Consider the following 14,499-nt stretch of genomic DNA (forward strand, 5'->3'; position numbering starts at 1 on the left):
AACGTAAACTGATTCTACTAATCCTAAAGTAAATGTTATAAATGTGACCTTTGGCTTGCTTTAAGGATCAAAAAAAAATATTAAAAAAAAATTAACAGTGGTACACACCACCAACAACAACTTCTGTTACACGAATAGGCCAACTCGAGCGGTGAAATACCACGACCACGCAGAAGACGGTGCCTTCTGACGTGCATAATTTTAGTCTCCTTTCCCTTACCATCCTTTTCTTATAAGGAAAGGATGGGAAGCGGAAGTGGATTTGACAGAGAAAAAGACGCATAGAACATTACACAACAAATTTGAGAAAAATGTTTTTTTCTGTTACTAAATTTACTTTAACTTAACTACTATTAATACCACATAATTTTATATATAACACATAATACATAGAAATGTACTTAATAAAAGGTTAACGATCTCTGCTTTCTATCATTAGTCGTTGAATAAATTAAAAATATAGCGTTAACTTTTTTACTCGTATGAATACTTCATATATTCCTGGGAATCGTTCATACTAACACGCTTTTATCTTAATCTGAATAGCACTTAACACATTGAAGTGGTTTAAATGATAGATCCATGTTACAGGTAAATTGTCATGCAATGATCAAATTTAAGAAGAATAAAATAAATGTACTAAGTTTTGAATGAAAACATTAATTTAAAAGATTAAAAACACAAAGTATTATTTATACAGTAATTCGGATGACGCCATAATTTTTATTCGTTAAATACAAACAGAAAACCTTGGATCTTATTCTACGGCTTTATCGTGTTAGAGCTTAACATTTATGAAACTAAAAGGATCGCCATAAAAATATCAAAATTTCTTTAATAAATTTTACTTAAACTTTTTAAAGAGTGTTTGACACGAGATGGTCACGAGTGATATTCCCTTACACTATCAACCCCTAACCATTGCCGCTCATTAACCTGCTCTATTTCGTGCCATTAACATAAGTTTAACGACTTTCTGATGATAAATTTCATCGAGTTGTAACATATTAGCTTACAAAACAAGGCCAAAAGAAAGCACCATAGTACTTTTTCTTAATTCATTTTTTATATACCTTTTTAGCAACAGTAATTATTAGTGATTTTTTTATGGATTTCTGAGACCACATTCGAATTTTTTTGTATAGTTGGAACTATTCTTTATATAAAAAAAATCTTGTAGTTCTTCAAGCTAACAAATCTGAGTGATCTTACTAATATTATAAATGCGAATGTTTAGATGGATGGATGGATGTTTGTTTGAAGGTATCTCCGAAATGGTTCAACGGATTTTGGCACAGACGTAGAACTTAGTCTGGAAAAAATATAGGCCATTTATTACGTTTATTTTTAATTCCGCGCGGACGGAGTCGCGGTCGACAGCTAGTAATGTTATAAATATATATTACAAAATTGATAAAAAAGATAAAGTTTGCGCATGACATAAATATGGCATGAAATTCAAAAATATATTTCGTATCTCACTGCCGGTTTCGAATATATTATTGTTATTTATTTGATTGGCAATGTCGAGATGCATTCGAGTTCATTCATCCGCGCTACTTTATTAATTTTTATATTGCTTGCTATAATTGAGTAAAAATACAATCATATTATTTGTATTGTTTCAAGTTCAGACAAATTTAAATAGACATCAAGGCTTATTGAAAAAACAATGTATTGACGCAATTCGCAATACACATCACTAACCATGGGTTTGTGAGACCAAAATCTCAATTCAAACTGTTTTGTCAAAGATAATGTTGACGTGTGACAGTTGTAGTGTTGACAGTGATGACGATATGTTTTATATATAGATTTTGGCATCAGAAACCTACAGTTACAGCTATATAAATAAATATGTTAACCACTGTTACAACATTAAAAAATGATTGCTCATTCGTTTCATTTCTTTTCTTAGGATATTACCACGATTTCGAGTGTGCAAAATCTAAGTTGTCATAAACCCGTAACGAACATAAAACATTACAAGCATGACGCCGAAGTAAACATAATGTTAGAAACGGTTAAATAACTAACGAGAGGTATTCCAAAATTGCCGCATTATCATGCCAATAACTGTATACTTCCAGTCAAAAAAACTAGCAAAGCATTATGAACATTATATCAAGTTATACTTAACGTAGTTATTGTCTGTATTATATAGCGTTAGCAAGTGAACGTCTTTTTAAAGATAATTTGTATGCGTTATTAGTTTTTGTTGCAATTTAAAAATGATGCAAGTTGCTAATTATTTTATATTAACCGAGCGTTTCTGTTTTGTTCTTTAGAGCGGCCATTTTGAATGGCCGTACAGTTAACAAAGAAGCGTGAAAAAATAATCAAGTGGATTCTTATTATTTTAGTAAAACTTGTCAATAAGTTTTTGACATTTATTGTCCCACGAGTTAGAATGACTTCTAATTGCTATGTCAACATAAATATATTGTGGTATAATAAATATTTTCTGCTTCAGCAGTAGTTTAAAATCGATTTAAACCAGAATCAATAGAGATCGCGTGATGCAATGTCAATATTTAGTCCAGCGACCGTCTGCAAAGATCTCACATCTACCGTGAGATTACCAGCGGTCATTCACTTAACAAACTTTCAAACATTTCTAATTTGTTTCAAAAATCGTAAGACTGAATAAGAATTTTGTAATTAAGTAAATTATTTAAGAACTTTTCATTCTAGCACTATGTTAAATATTTGCATATTTTACAAAAAAAATCTTAAATAAAGACACGGCGTATGAAAATATTCTTAGCGATGCATACTGTAATAGCTTTCTCTTTCTTGGGCGATGATGAATGGCCAGCAATAAAATGTTTGAGATCACCTTTGCATAATCCACGTGGTTGCAAGTGCACTGGAAAGTTTTACGGCACAAGGAAAGTAGATTTCACTACAGAGATTCAATAGTGCGTAGAAGCGAGCGTACATTGTGTTGTATTGTTCGCTTATAAATGTGAATTTAATTCGTACAAGTAAGAATTGAAATGTGAGAATTACGCGACAGTTTTAACATTCCGGAATAATAAATGTTATGGTAAAGATAATAATCTGGACAGTATAAAAAATAATGGCACGAAACCGCTTTGTAATCTCAATAAAGACTTAATCATAAGTAAAACATAAATAGAAACTGTTGACAGGAATAAACGACAACACAAAACAACTAAATACAATGTTCCTGAACGACGATTTTCTGATTTATTAAAAGGAATCTTCGAAATCTATAGGATGAGTCTTTTTGTGTTGGTTGTTTTTCACGCAAGAAATAGAAACTCGGAAAGTTTCTTAGTGGGTCACGCCATGCCAGTTATTTATAGTATTTCTACAGTCGCGTCCGATCGATCTTCACTAGATGCATCTCCCCTAAATTATATTTCAAATTCCCGGCTTAAACCCGTATTCCAAACGATTATTTTAAGAACGTCCTGTAGTATTTTATGTAAATATTAAATAAAATATTAAATTATCAAATGTTAGATTAACGTTCTAAAGAAACCCAAGATTATCATCTTTAATTATTCATTAATGTTTCAAATAAAACGTACAAAAACCTAAACACGAACGTGACCTTAAAGCGTTTTGTTACAAAACCTTCACAGATAAGACTGTTAAAGATATAAAACTCAGTTACTCACACGCAAAAACAAATCATGGTTATCCATTAAAAGTACACTTAAATATAATGTTAATAACACACATTTCACTACGTATTCCAACTGTAGTCAGCCTGTCCGAAAATAAACCAAAAATGAGAAGTAACCGGTTGCAAGATGGTGCGAAGTTTATTTTAAAATATTATAACATTAGCATCACAACCGATCCGTAAAAGACTTGCCAGAAAACTGACACGTCCGCACATAAAAGGCGTACCACACATTATTCACTTCGTAAACAGTGACCATGTATACACAACCTTTTAAAGTTCAGATTCAAATGAAAAAAAAACATCAATCGTTACAATGACGATTGCCAATCAAAATATATAAAAATTTATGTAGTGTGTACAATTTTACACACTACATAAAATTTTCCGTCAAAAGTCGAAGCATTCGGAAAAGTTACGGATACTTTACCTAATTTAAGGATTGAATACATACGCGGTTAGTCTAATATTAAGACATCTTAGGTCAGGACTTTTTGATAGAACCGTATCAAAACCAATTAACTTGCTCTATCACAGATACAGGTTTTAGGATATATCAAGTTCATAAAAGATATGGTGACATTAATAAAATAAATTATAGTTTATCTTAATATGACAATAAAGAATCAGGAAAAGAAATTATTATACTAGCATCGATACCTGTAGATACAGATATCCGTGTTAGAATTACAGAAGGTAACGAGATATCTCAACCTTGAGCACTCAAGATTATTGCGCTTAACGTAATCACAGTATACTTCGAACATCAATAAAAAAAATACCAAGAACCGGCACATTTGATTTAGCTGTAGCTCGAGACAAGGTCATGTCTGCAATTTGTTTACTCATACGATAACCTCAAAGTGTTTGAACAGCGAAATTATTGTATTCAAAGGAATCCACGAAACAGACATTCTAAACACACATTTACTTTATATTGAAAGAAACGATAATTGACGTTGAATCAAATAGCTTTCTATTTTATAGGATTATTTAATCGTCAGAATCAAATGTTTCAATATGATTCCGGTAAAATGAAGACCAATTTAAAAGAGGGCATTTTTCATAATATATCTTGATAACAAAACAATCAATATATCTTCATTTAAGATAAAGCTGTAAAGGGAATATAACATTTTTCAATCTCTTTTGTCTATTTAACGGGTTCAGTAATAATGATCACTTGGTGTATTCAAGTAACACCTACAACTCGAAGGATGCAAGTTACGACAGGAACTGACGCTACTACTAATAGAGATAAATATGCCAATAAAATTAACATACAATATCCAGACGCATCAGACAGGGAATACCTGGAAAACATATTTCATATCAATTGACAAACGAATGAACGTCGCAAAATCCCTGCCACGGCTGGTGAAAAACAATAGAAAAAGAGCTTTTGTATATTGTTGTTATTTAGCAAACAACTGTCGCTTGTCTCGCTACTGTTGCGACACCGGCTACTGATTTATTCAAACAGCAAGACGGTTACGTCGCTACGAATTATGATTTCATAATACGTCACAAACAAAATTATACCTTATGTCATTGTGATTGAAGAAAGACTTTCGTGATGAAAGATATGAATCCTTAATGTTGGCATTGATGCAAAAAGACATTTTGTGAGTCAGCGTGGTAGACTGTTTACCTGTTTTGTTTACGGTTCACTTAAGTGTCTGTCAAAATGTAAGTTGAGGGTTAAGCATTTATTATCGTTAGGAACATTCATTCTTGATAATCTTCTAAATCTAATCTTACCTAATGTTACATTTCATACCGTTGTATCTCAAGTATCTAGTTAAATCCCGAATGGGCTTATAGATAATTTTATTAAAATTGTATATTGTAATTTCTTAAATACTAATATATAAAAACATACATTTCAATACCAGATTAAATATATTATAATACAATAGATATGCAAAAGACAGCCGCAAACTGATTGCATCTCATTTTAAAAGTGGACAATCCAGTCCGCAAAGCAGGAGTCTGGTGAGTCAACTTCTTGAATCATTTATAATCGATACGATAGGTCCAATAGAAATGTACAATGCGCAAACTCGACCGCAAATATTTGCTATAAAATATACAGACATTCAGTACACAACTAATAAAATTGGTATAAGCAGTTGCATCATTTTGTAAGAAATAACATGATGGTCGACATTCGATCGACATTTATTTGTTAGTACAGAATATTGTATCAAAACAAAAAGCAATGGTCATAAATATTGATAAAAAGATCTCCAAGATTCTAAAGAAAAGAAGAAGTAAGATGATCTGCACCAAAAAAATACTAAACAGCGTCATTCAGTTGAACATTTATTCAAATGCACATGCACTTTATAGATGTGAGGTCGTAATGAAAAGAGGTTATTTGACGTGATGAAAATTAATGATTACTGAACTTGTACACTTCGTACAATCGCAAGCTACGTTTAGAAGAATCGGATGTCATTAATAAGCGATTATTGTTACTCTGAAAAATATTCCTTTTGATCATTATAAATTCTATGAAAACATTAAGTTCCTTTATGTTGAATGATTTAAAAAGAGAATTTTAAAAACGAGAAAGGTTGTGAAAGATTTAAGTTAACATGGTGTCTTAGTGGTTCTTGGTGTTAACTTTAATGAGGACTTATGCAAATGAAATTCAGCATTTTTAAATGCTAAAATTGAATAAAGGTTTCCATATGATTTATATAAGAAAAACCTATGTTTTAAAGTGGTATCACAAAAGCAAACACCTTGTCTGCCTCACACATTTGCCACTGACTCATATGCATTTGAGTTGTAACTGCGAAAAAAAACTTCAGACAAGACGTTGTTAAGATAAGGGCTTCCATTAGTAACAGATATGTTTAGTTACTTTTGTTCAAAATATCAAGGAGGGCAATCTCATGTTTTTCGAACATCGGTCATTAGGTTTTTACTAACATTTTTGACAAGGCATTAAGTGTAACGTCGCTTGAATAACGTGAACGACTTACTAAACTAGACAGCCTTGGAGGAATTCTGATGTTATTATAAAATTAAAGAAAGAAAGCTCCTGGTAATTTCAAAACTTAATGATTTGTTAACAATATTAATTTGTTTTTATAATTTAAGAACGTACTAAAATTTGTAGTTATAGTTAAAGAGGGAATAATGTCCTGAAATAGAAATGTTAAACAATTTTGGTATATAGCGTGTTCTAAGCTAGATTATATTGTTCTAAAGTGCTTCGGTTAGGGCGAGACCCAGTTGCAGCGGCTGGAAGAAAGTCGCCTCTCTCCGTTTGATGCGGATTATCCGGATTTTAACGACAAATACAATACTAAATCGTCTGCTATGAGATTTATACTTTACATTGTAACCACACTTATTTGCTCCCTTGCAACTAATTCTAAGTTTGTTAGTAATTTTTTTTTTCTTCTAACAAAGATAAAAAAGGAGTACTTAAAAATAAACATTTTACGTTATCAATACAAAAATAAAAATACAAACATTTAGTTGTTAAAATAAATAATTTTTTAAAATAACTTAGTAGGAATAATTAATATCTACTGAAGATTAACTTTGATGTAACTTTTCTAATAACAATGATAAACATCAATGACGTACTCATAGAAACAGCAATAAAGTCACGCATTTTTTATACGCAACTCTTCCAAGATCACAGTTTCCCACAAAATTCTCAGCGTAAATAATGAGAAACTCTTCACTAAGTCATTGTCAATGAGAACACAATCAAAGTCGAAGAAGCTGTTCTTTGAATTCCAGCCTGGGAATAATTGAACAAGACCACAATAATCGGAGAAAATTTCACGCATTCATCAAACGATAAAATCACAAATCATTTATTTCAATTCGCTGAACTCGTGAAAGACAATAGCGTGAAATAATATGCGGAGTAAACAGTATTAGATTACAAGCAAAATAATAAGCCAATGTATCACAATTACATTAAATGTCACTAATTACACTTTAACATAACACCATGAAGTACATAATTTAGTTGTTCACAGAAAAAGATACAGTACGATTACCCGAACAGTAATAAAGGTACCAAGTACTTTCACCTAATTTTAGTCAATCTAATTAATGAACGTAATTTGAAACATTTAGCTATAGTCTTTTTATACTACAATTTCATTAACCCGATGAATATTGGTCATACTGTATAATCTATTTCAGTATTATTCCATCAATCATGTAAAACGATTATTATTTAGCCTTTATCACCTTTGCAATAAAGTCTATTATCGAAAACCTCGCCTCATTTTAATACTGACTTAATCTACATCGTGGTAAACATAAAACGACGCAATAGTCATTTTCCGATGGTCGTAAAGGACAGGGACGACTTTACAAATTCGCTTTTTTACGATCTTTATTACGGGTTAATGTTTGGCCTATTTTATTTGGTGCTAGTATCGTTATGGGGTTGCAAATCAGGGCGGTGTTTTTTTTTACAACGGATCAAACTTTTATTGTAATGAATCTTATGCGTTTTTTTAATTTTTATTGCTTTATTTTTAACTTTAAATATTTAATATAAATATCAGATGAAAATTCCCGCTACTACCACTACATGGTCGGTCACATTTAATAAGATCCGTGTAACAGGTACCTAAGATGATTGTGTAGAATAAAAAATGTTACTAAAGAAAACTCTTGTATGAACCATTCCAATACTATTTCTATTTTGAGGAAACGATTCTAAATTTACTTTAAACGCTATGCACAGAGTGACAAAATAGCAATTATGCAAATGACTGCACTAAAATCGAAGTTGGATACACAAGCATTAAAGTTAGTAAGTTTACTAACATGTCTAGTACATAGCTTTACCTCATTTGTTTATCGAATATGGAATTACAGCGGCAAAATTATGTAGTTTGCGGTTAGAGTAGGTTATAACGTGGTTATAATTGACGCTTTGGTTAATGCTTTAATTAATAACAAACAAACGAAGGCCGCTAATGTAATTAAGAAGAACAATGAACAGGAAAATATCCTATAATTAGGTAACATTCAAAGATTACTACAAAATATTCAATCGTTCAGTCATTCTTTACTCCGATTCGACAAACATTTGCTACATATTTTTTTGTAAGTTAAGTAAAATTACATATCAAGTTCGCTTCTTAAAATAAAACTTTACGATACTTTGAATGTAATACGATCTACGAGTATATTCATATTGCACAAAACATCTTTATTTCAATGCACACATGCTCGTGTTTGTAGTTAGCAGATGTTAGAACACCTGCGCGCGCAACTGTCTCCATGACTACATCACCGAAACATCGACAATGTGGCAAGTCATTCACGACGGAAATTATTATTATTAATGCCTTAATGCGTAACAAAATCGATAAAAACCTATAGACGTGTATATTAAAAGATAGTTGATTCAAATACATCAGTTTTCTTACTGTTGGATAACCTGCGGATTTGTTCGCGTGGAATTGAAAAAATATGCACTATTCCAGCCTATATCTATCTTTGTTCCAAATTTTATCCAGATTTATCAGTTAATTGGGAACGGACCTCCAGCTATCATTCCATTTAAACGTGATCATTTATAATATTAGTAATATCAAACCTAGGTCCTGTATATTGAATAAATCGTTCAATCTACCGTACATTCCTATCTTATACAAAACAGTTCGGTACCATTATAGCGAAAGAAAAAAATAACATGGACGTTTTAGCAGTTAATTTCAAAAGATAAATTTAACATTGTTGGGTGATGTCATGGCAAATTTCTATGTTGACCGTGCCAATAGGCATTTAACGCAGTGATTAAACACTTCGACTATTGTGATACTAACGTACGGAAGGTCGGGACCTTGTAACACATTAGTTTAACGTATTGGTGACAGTTACAAACACTATTGTCTCGAAATTCATTCAAAATACTATAAAACGAATGACAACTCCAACATATACAAATCTTTCCGCTAAATCACAAACATTATTCTCCTGCCAGTGGGGCAAAAAAGATAGCAAACCAATTGGGTATGCTTAAAAATCCACTCCACTTTATGTTCAAATATTTAATTTTATTCTCTCTCATATATTTCTCTTTATTTCGGTATTGAATTCTGGAAAACATTAGTAACCACATTAATGAGGTAAATCTTTTGAGGATAAATACTTACATTGAGGGTTTTTATTAATCATTTGTCTAAAATAAGCCTAGTAAACTGTAATTAAGTCTTATTGAATTTATATATAAGCTGGTACAAAGTACATAAATAATAATACAGATTTAAATACAGACATTAGAAAACAAAATTCATATTTTTTTCAAAGCAAAGATTTTTAAAATCGAACTTGTACATTTTCATATTAATATAATGGATAACGTTCGAATTTGATGTTTAAAGGACAGAGTAATTGATTTCTAAATTATTGTATAATTATATTTAATTACAGTATAAATTGTTATACTACACGTAGCAGTCGCTGATGTAACAAAAGTGTTAACGCTGCGCCTATATGCAACAATATTGTTTGGCACGTCGAAAGCCTTGCTAGACGCTTGGCATTTTGCCAGTCACATGGAAATTCAAACAAGGGTGAGACAGAGAACACTTTCTCAACCGACTAAGAAAGTTTAATTAATACTGTCGACTTATGTAACACGTATGTTAGGAAAAGAAATAATCACTATTCAAGATGTTCATTTTATAAAGTTTAAGAATAATTATTTAAAGTTGTTTGATAATAATAGAAATTAGAGATTTATAAATCTAATCGAATGTTTTGTTTGTTAGGATAAAGTCAAATATTTGGGTTTCATTACTGAGAAGATAAATCCTTTTTACTCCTAAAAGCTCCATAGGACTTATAATTTCTTATATAAATAGTACTCAAATACTTTAACATTTTATGTTTTCAACAAATGTTTTCCTGCGTCTAATTAAGAGTTATTCATGATTGCGTTATTTCAATTATATTTGTTTACGTTCACATTTGGCAGTGAAACAAATTAATGACACGGAATAATACCGAGAAAACAACAAACATAAAGACAAACAAACGTAATATTAATTTTATAAATACGACAAGTATGTTTCCATCTGCCAAACAAACTTAAGTGTCAATTATTTGAAGCTAATATACTGTAACAAGTTAGTTTTAAATCGAACCGAACTTGTAACCGCGAAATTCAACTATTTTGTTAAAATACATTGCTGTCTTAACTCTCTCCTCTCACCCTATCAGAGTTGATAATATGTCTTTATTCAGGTAGTTAGACAGTGGAAACCCACAGTAAGATTGCAGAGGGGCAGAAAGCGACTGTAATACCGCGCTGGTCATAATTAATAATGTAAATCCGTTCTTACATGCACTAAAACACAAGTAATTAAGAAGAAAGCGTTATAAAAACAAAAAAAATATCAAAAACGAAATGGAAAGTCATTCGCGAAATTGTTACATGTAGTAGCGCCTACCTATTGAGCACCTTAGTTACGTTTTAACGCAATTTAAGACAGTTTTAAAATGTATTTGGGATGCGATGATAAACAGCGCGGAACGTAAACCGGTTTGCGCAGGAGTCAGTGGCATCCGGTAGGATAGGGTTGTCGCTAAATTGCAAAATATTAAAAAAAATGCTTGACTTTGTAAAACAAGAAATAAGAGACAATAAACATTCATAGTTTAATTTTCAATGGCTAAAGATTTCAAAAATTCTTTAGCCAATAGAAAGCTACCACTGAGTAATATGTATATAATATCTTAGGCTAGTACTCAATATCCCGGTGCGCTCTATTGGAGATCCCGGGACTCTCACCAGTTGCAATTGAGGATTGCCGCCGAAGGGGTTTTAGTAAGTCAAGTCTCGCTAAACCATGTCTTTCTCCCAGAAGATAGGGTCTCTTTTAAGTATTTCCCCCCGAAAAAAAGGCTAGTACGGAATTAGAAACATTTAGAGAGAAATATAAACATTCCATTTTATTCTAACAGAATTCGTCGCTCGAGATTTCAGACTCAATATTACGTTTTTCGGAATATTATATGACCAAAAATCTTCAGTTTTTTGAAGTTGTTTTTAAAGAGCATGAAAGTGCAGCATGTCATTTCAGTAAGATATGATCTTTAATTTAAGGCTTTACATACAAGGGTCGTCGACCAGACAACCCTAAGGCTGTCAAGGGTGAATTGCCAAAAACTGTAACAGTATACTTAACAAAAAATAAATAAAAGGATAATATTAATACAAGTTGATTTTTTTCTATATCAAAAACTGCTATTTAATAATGTAACTATAACTAAAAAAGTAAAAAAATAATTACTAAAAAGTCGATTGTGTCCGTAAATAGTAATTTTATATCCCAACATCTGTCGGACATCTTTGATAAGAAAGCTATTAATATGCATATAAATGAATAGTTAAGAATCTGCTATAACAAAAAAGTATATCACAATTAAAAATAAAACAATGCGTACTTTTATGTACAGTATTTAATAAATCCACTCCCAATATAAATATCAGTAATCAATCACCGATAACAGCAAGGCCATAAGGGCAACGTTTTTTTAACGTACTAGTTAATATGAAACTAAAATAAAACATATAGTACCTCGTCGGACGAGGGCGATTCGAGAGGAGAATCTCTGGACCCTCTTCTTTTCGCTGCAATAGCATTCCAAGACATTTTCCGAAACATTTTCGAATAAATATCCACTATCCACTTACACCAAAAAAAATCACATGTCAACAAAATTATAATTCTAAAAAAAAACCTACATTTAAATTTAAACCAATAAACACATAAATAAACTTTAACATTGACAGAATTACGTCCGTCCGTCCTGAATTAACAAAGGAAAATGGTTGTATGGAAACTAACATAATATAGTACGTTACGACTGATAGCACGGGGCACGAGCATCAGGAAAAAGGTGTGATAACAAAATAATTTGTATATATTGTTAACGTTTAATAAAAACTGATGTTTTGTTAGCGCCAAAAAAGGGTACCCAAACTAAGCAAATAGTAAAATATCAAGGATTATTCCGTTTACGTTACAACATAAATCAACGAAACACGAACATAGCAAAAAGCTTTTATAGAGGACGATAAGGTTATACGGTAAAGTTAATTCTCTACTGTTTCTCTGTCTCTATTGTTATGTATTCGCTTAACATTAGTGGGTAGTTCTGGACCACCTCGGAATACGGGTTGGTCAAAAAATGGTTTTAGCCTGCTTGCACTATAAAACAACATCCATCTTCTATTAAGATTTAAATAATTTTCATGTGAGATTTAGAAGACTTGAACGCGAATTACATGTACATACACAGGGAGGTCTGGAACTTTCTTAGATTTAAATCGTATTATTGCATTTTGAACATTTATGTCTTGGGATTGTGCATAAAAATGTTTATACGCTTACGTTACTTTTGGATCTTAAAGGCTTTTACTGAAAATTGGATTCTCTGTTTTATTTCTCGCTTCTCTTAATAAAATACGCAAGAGTTATTCGGTATACATCAGCTGTAAAATTTTCTTTTAAATAACGTTTTTTTCTGTGAGGTAAAAGCTGTATTAATTTAAGTTGCTTTAAAACCGTTTTTACCATAGACATATTATTATATACAATTAAAATAAATACAATTATAAGATAAAATGCTCAACCTTCCAATTCTATCGGGTATTCCCTCCTTCTAGGTCGGTAGTTAAAAATACTTTCAGGAATTCGAATTTCGAATTCGAATTTTTTTGTGAATTAAACTTTGTTTTTGTCCTATCGTAGAGAAAAAGTTAAATTAAAGGAAACAAAAATGATAAGAATACAGTAACTTTATTAACAAAATACACTTATCTTCTTCCTATTTCTTGCTTGTTTTTATATAAGATTTGAATTACAAATTACCGATTTTCTTAAAGGTTACGAACAAACTTTTAACAATGGATGAAGCGCACAAGCGATCCCAAAAAAAGGTCTAATGAGTACTCGAAAAGAGATTATACTTATAATTTTAAATATTTTACGACTACTGTAACATAAAACATTCATTTTCATAACCAAGAATTGTATTAAAGAAAACAGACCGTACAAAGTTTACACATTGAAACAACATCGAAACGAAACTTGGACTGTTTCATTATTTCTTGATGAATTAAAGACGCAGTAGATTTACAAGATATAAAACGTAAATTATAGGAATTTTTGGGTATCCAATATTATTTAAGCTTCTCTCATTTTAATTTCCTTTTTAACAGTAAAGATTGACACTTGAAAATACAGAATATATTTGAGAGAAGTACTTTCAGTAACATCATACACATGTATTGCAAATGTTAATTCTTTAGCAAATGCTAATTATTACGAAGATTTCAACTATTAAATTGCAGTAATAGAACTTAGAGACATGGAACATCTAATAACTATATTTGAAGGCAGATAAAGTATTCCCAAAAATGCAAGGTCCTTATGCTCACAATTTGCTAATGTAAACGGAGAGTTAAAGCGTGGTCTCAAAGGACAAAGTTGCGGTCTCTGTAGCAAAGTGGTCCCGATTGAAAAGTTTGCCAGCGGGGAACCTCTCAGAGTTACGAAATAGACTTTGCTCATGCAATCAACTTTATATTAAAATATGTACTACCTATTTTACGTCAAAAGCCAAAGACGGAAACCTACAATAGCCCCTCTAAATATAGAAAGAAGTAAATAGAAAATCAGCATTAGTAAGTGTTGAAAAGAACGTTTGACATTTAGAGCACATGTATTGTATTTGCAGTCTAGTTATTGTTTACAAATGATATCCAAAGCTTAAAATATTGAAACAGTACCACTAGCTCGGACGTGAACCTCGACAAACTTTTAATATGGCGC

General features: G+C 31.3%; 1 protein-coding gene across 7 annotated transcripts in view; it reads right to left on the reverse strand.

Moving 5' to 3' along the window:
- The window catches only part of LOC106712169 (rap1 GTPase-activating protein 1), a 209,200-nt gene that overhangs the window by 35,979 nt on the left and 158,722 nt on the right, over nt 1-14,499 (reverse strand). Inside the window, exon 1 of one of the 7 annotated variants that reach the window (XM_045681274.1) lies at nt 12,241-12,458. The exons of the other annotated variants lie outside the window; for them this stretch is intronic. Coding sequence (XP_045537230.1) covers nt 12,241-12,327 — 87 coding nt within the window. The 5' untranslated portion in view covers nt 12,328-12,458. Of the gene's footprint in view, nt 1-12,240; nt 12,459-14,499 lie in introns of those variants that run through there. 7 annotated transcript variants of the gene reach the window in all.

This window comes from Papilio machaon, chromosome 15 (genome assembly GCF_912999745.1).
Source record: "Papilio machaon chromosome 15, ilPapMach1.1, whole genome shotgun sequence".
NCBI classification, from domain to species: Eukaryota; Metazoa; Arthropoda; class Insecta; order Lepidoptera; family Papilionidae; genus Papilio; species Papilio machaon.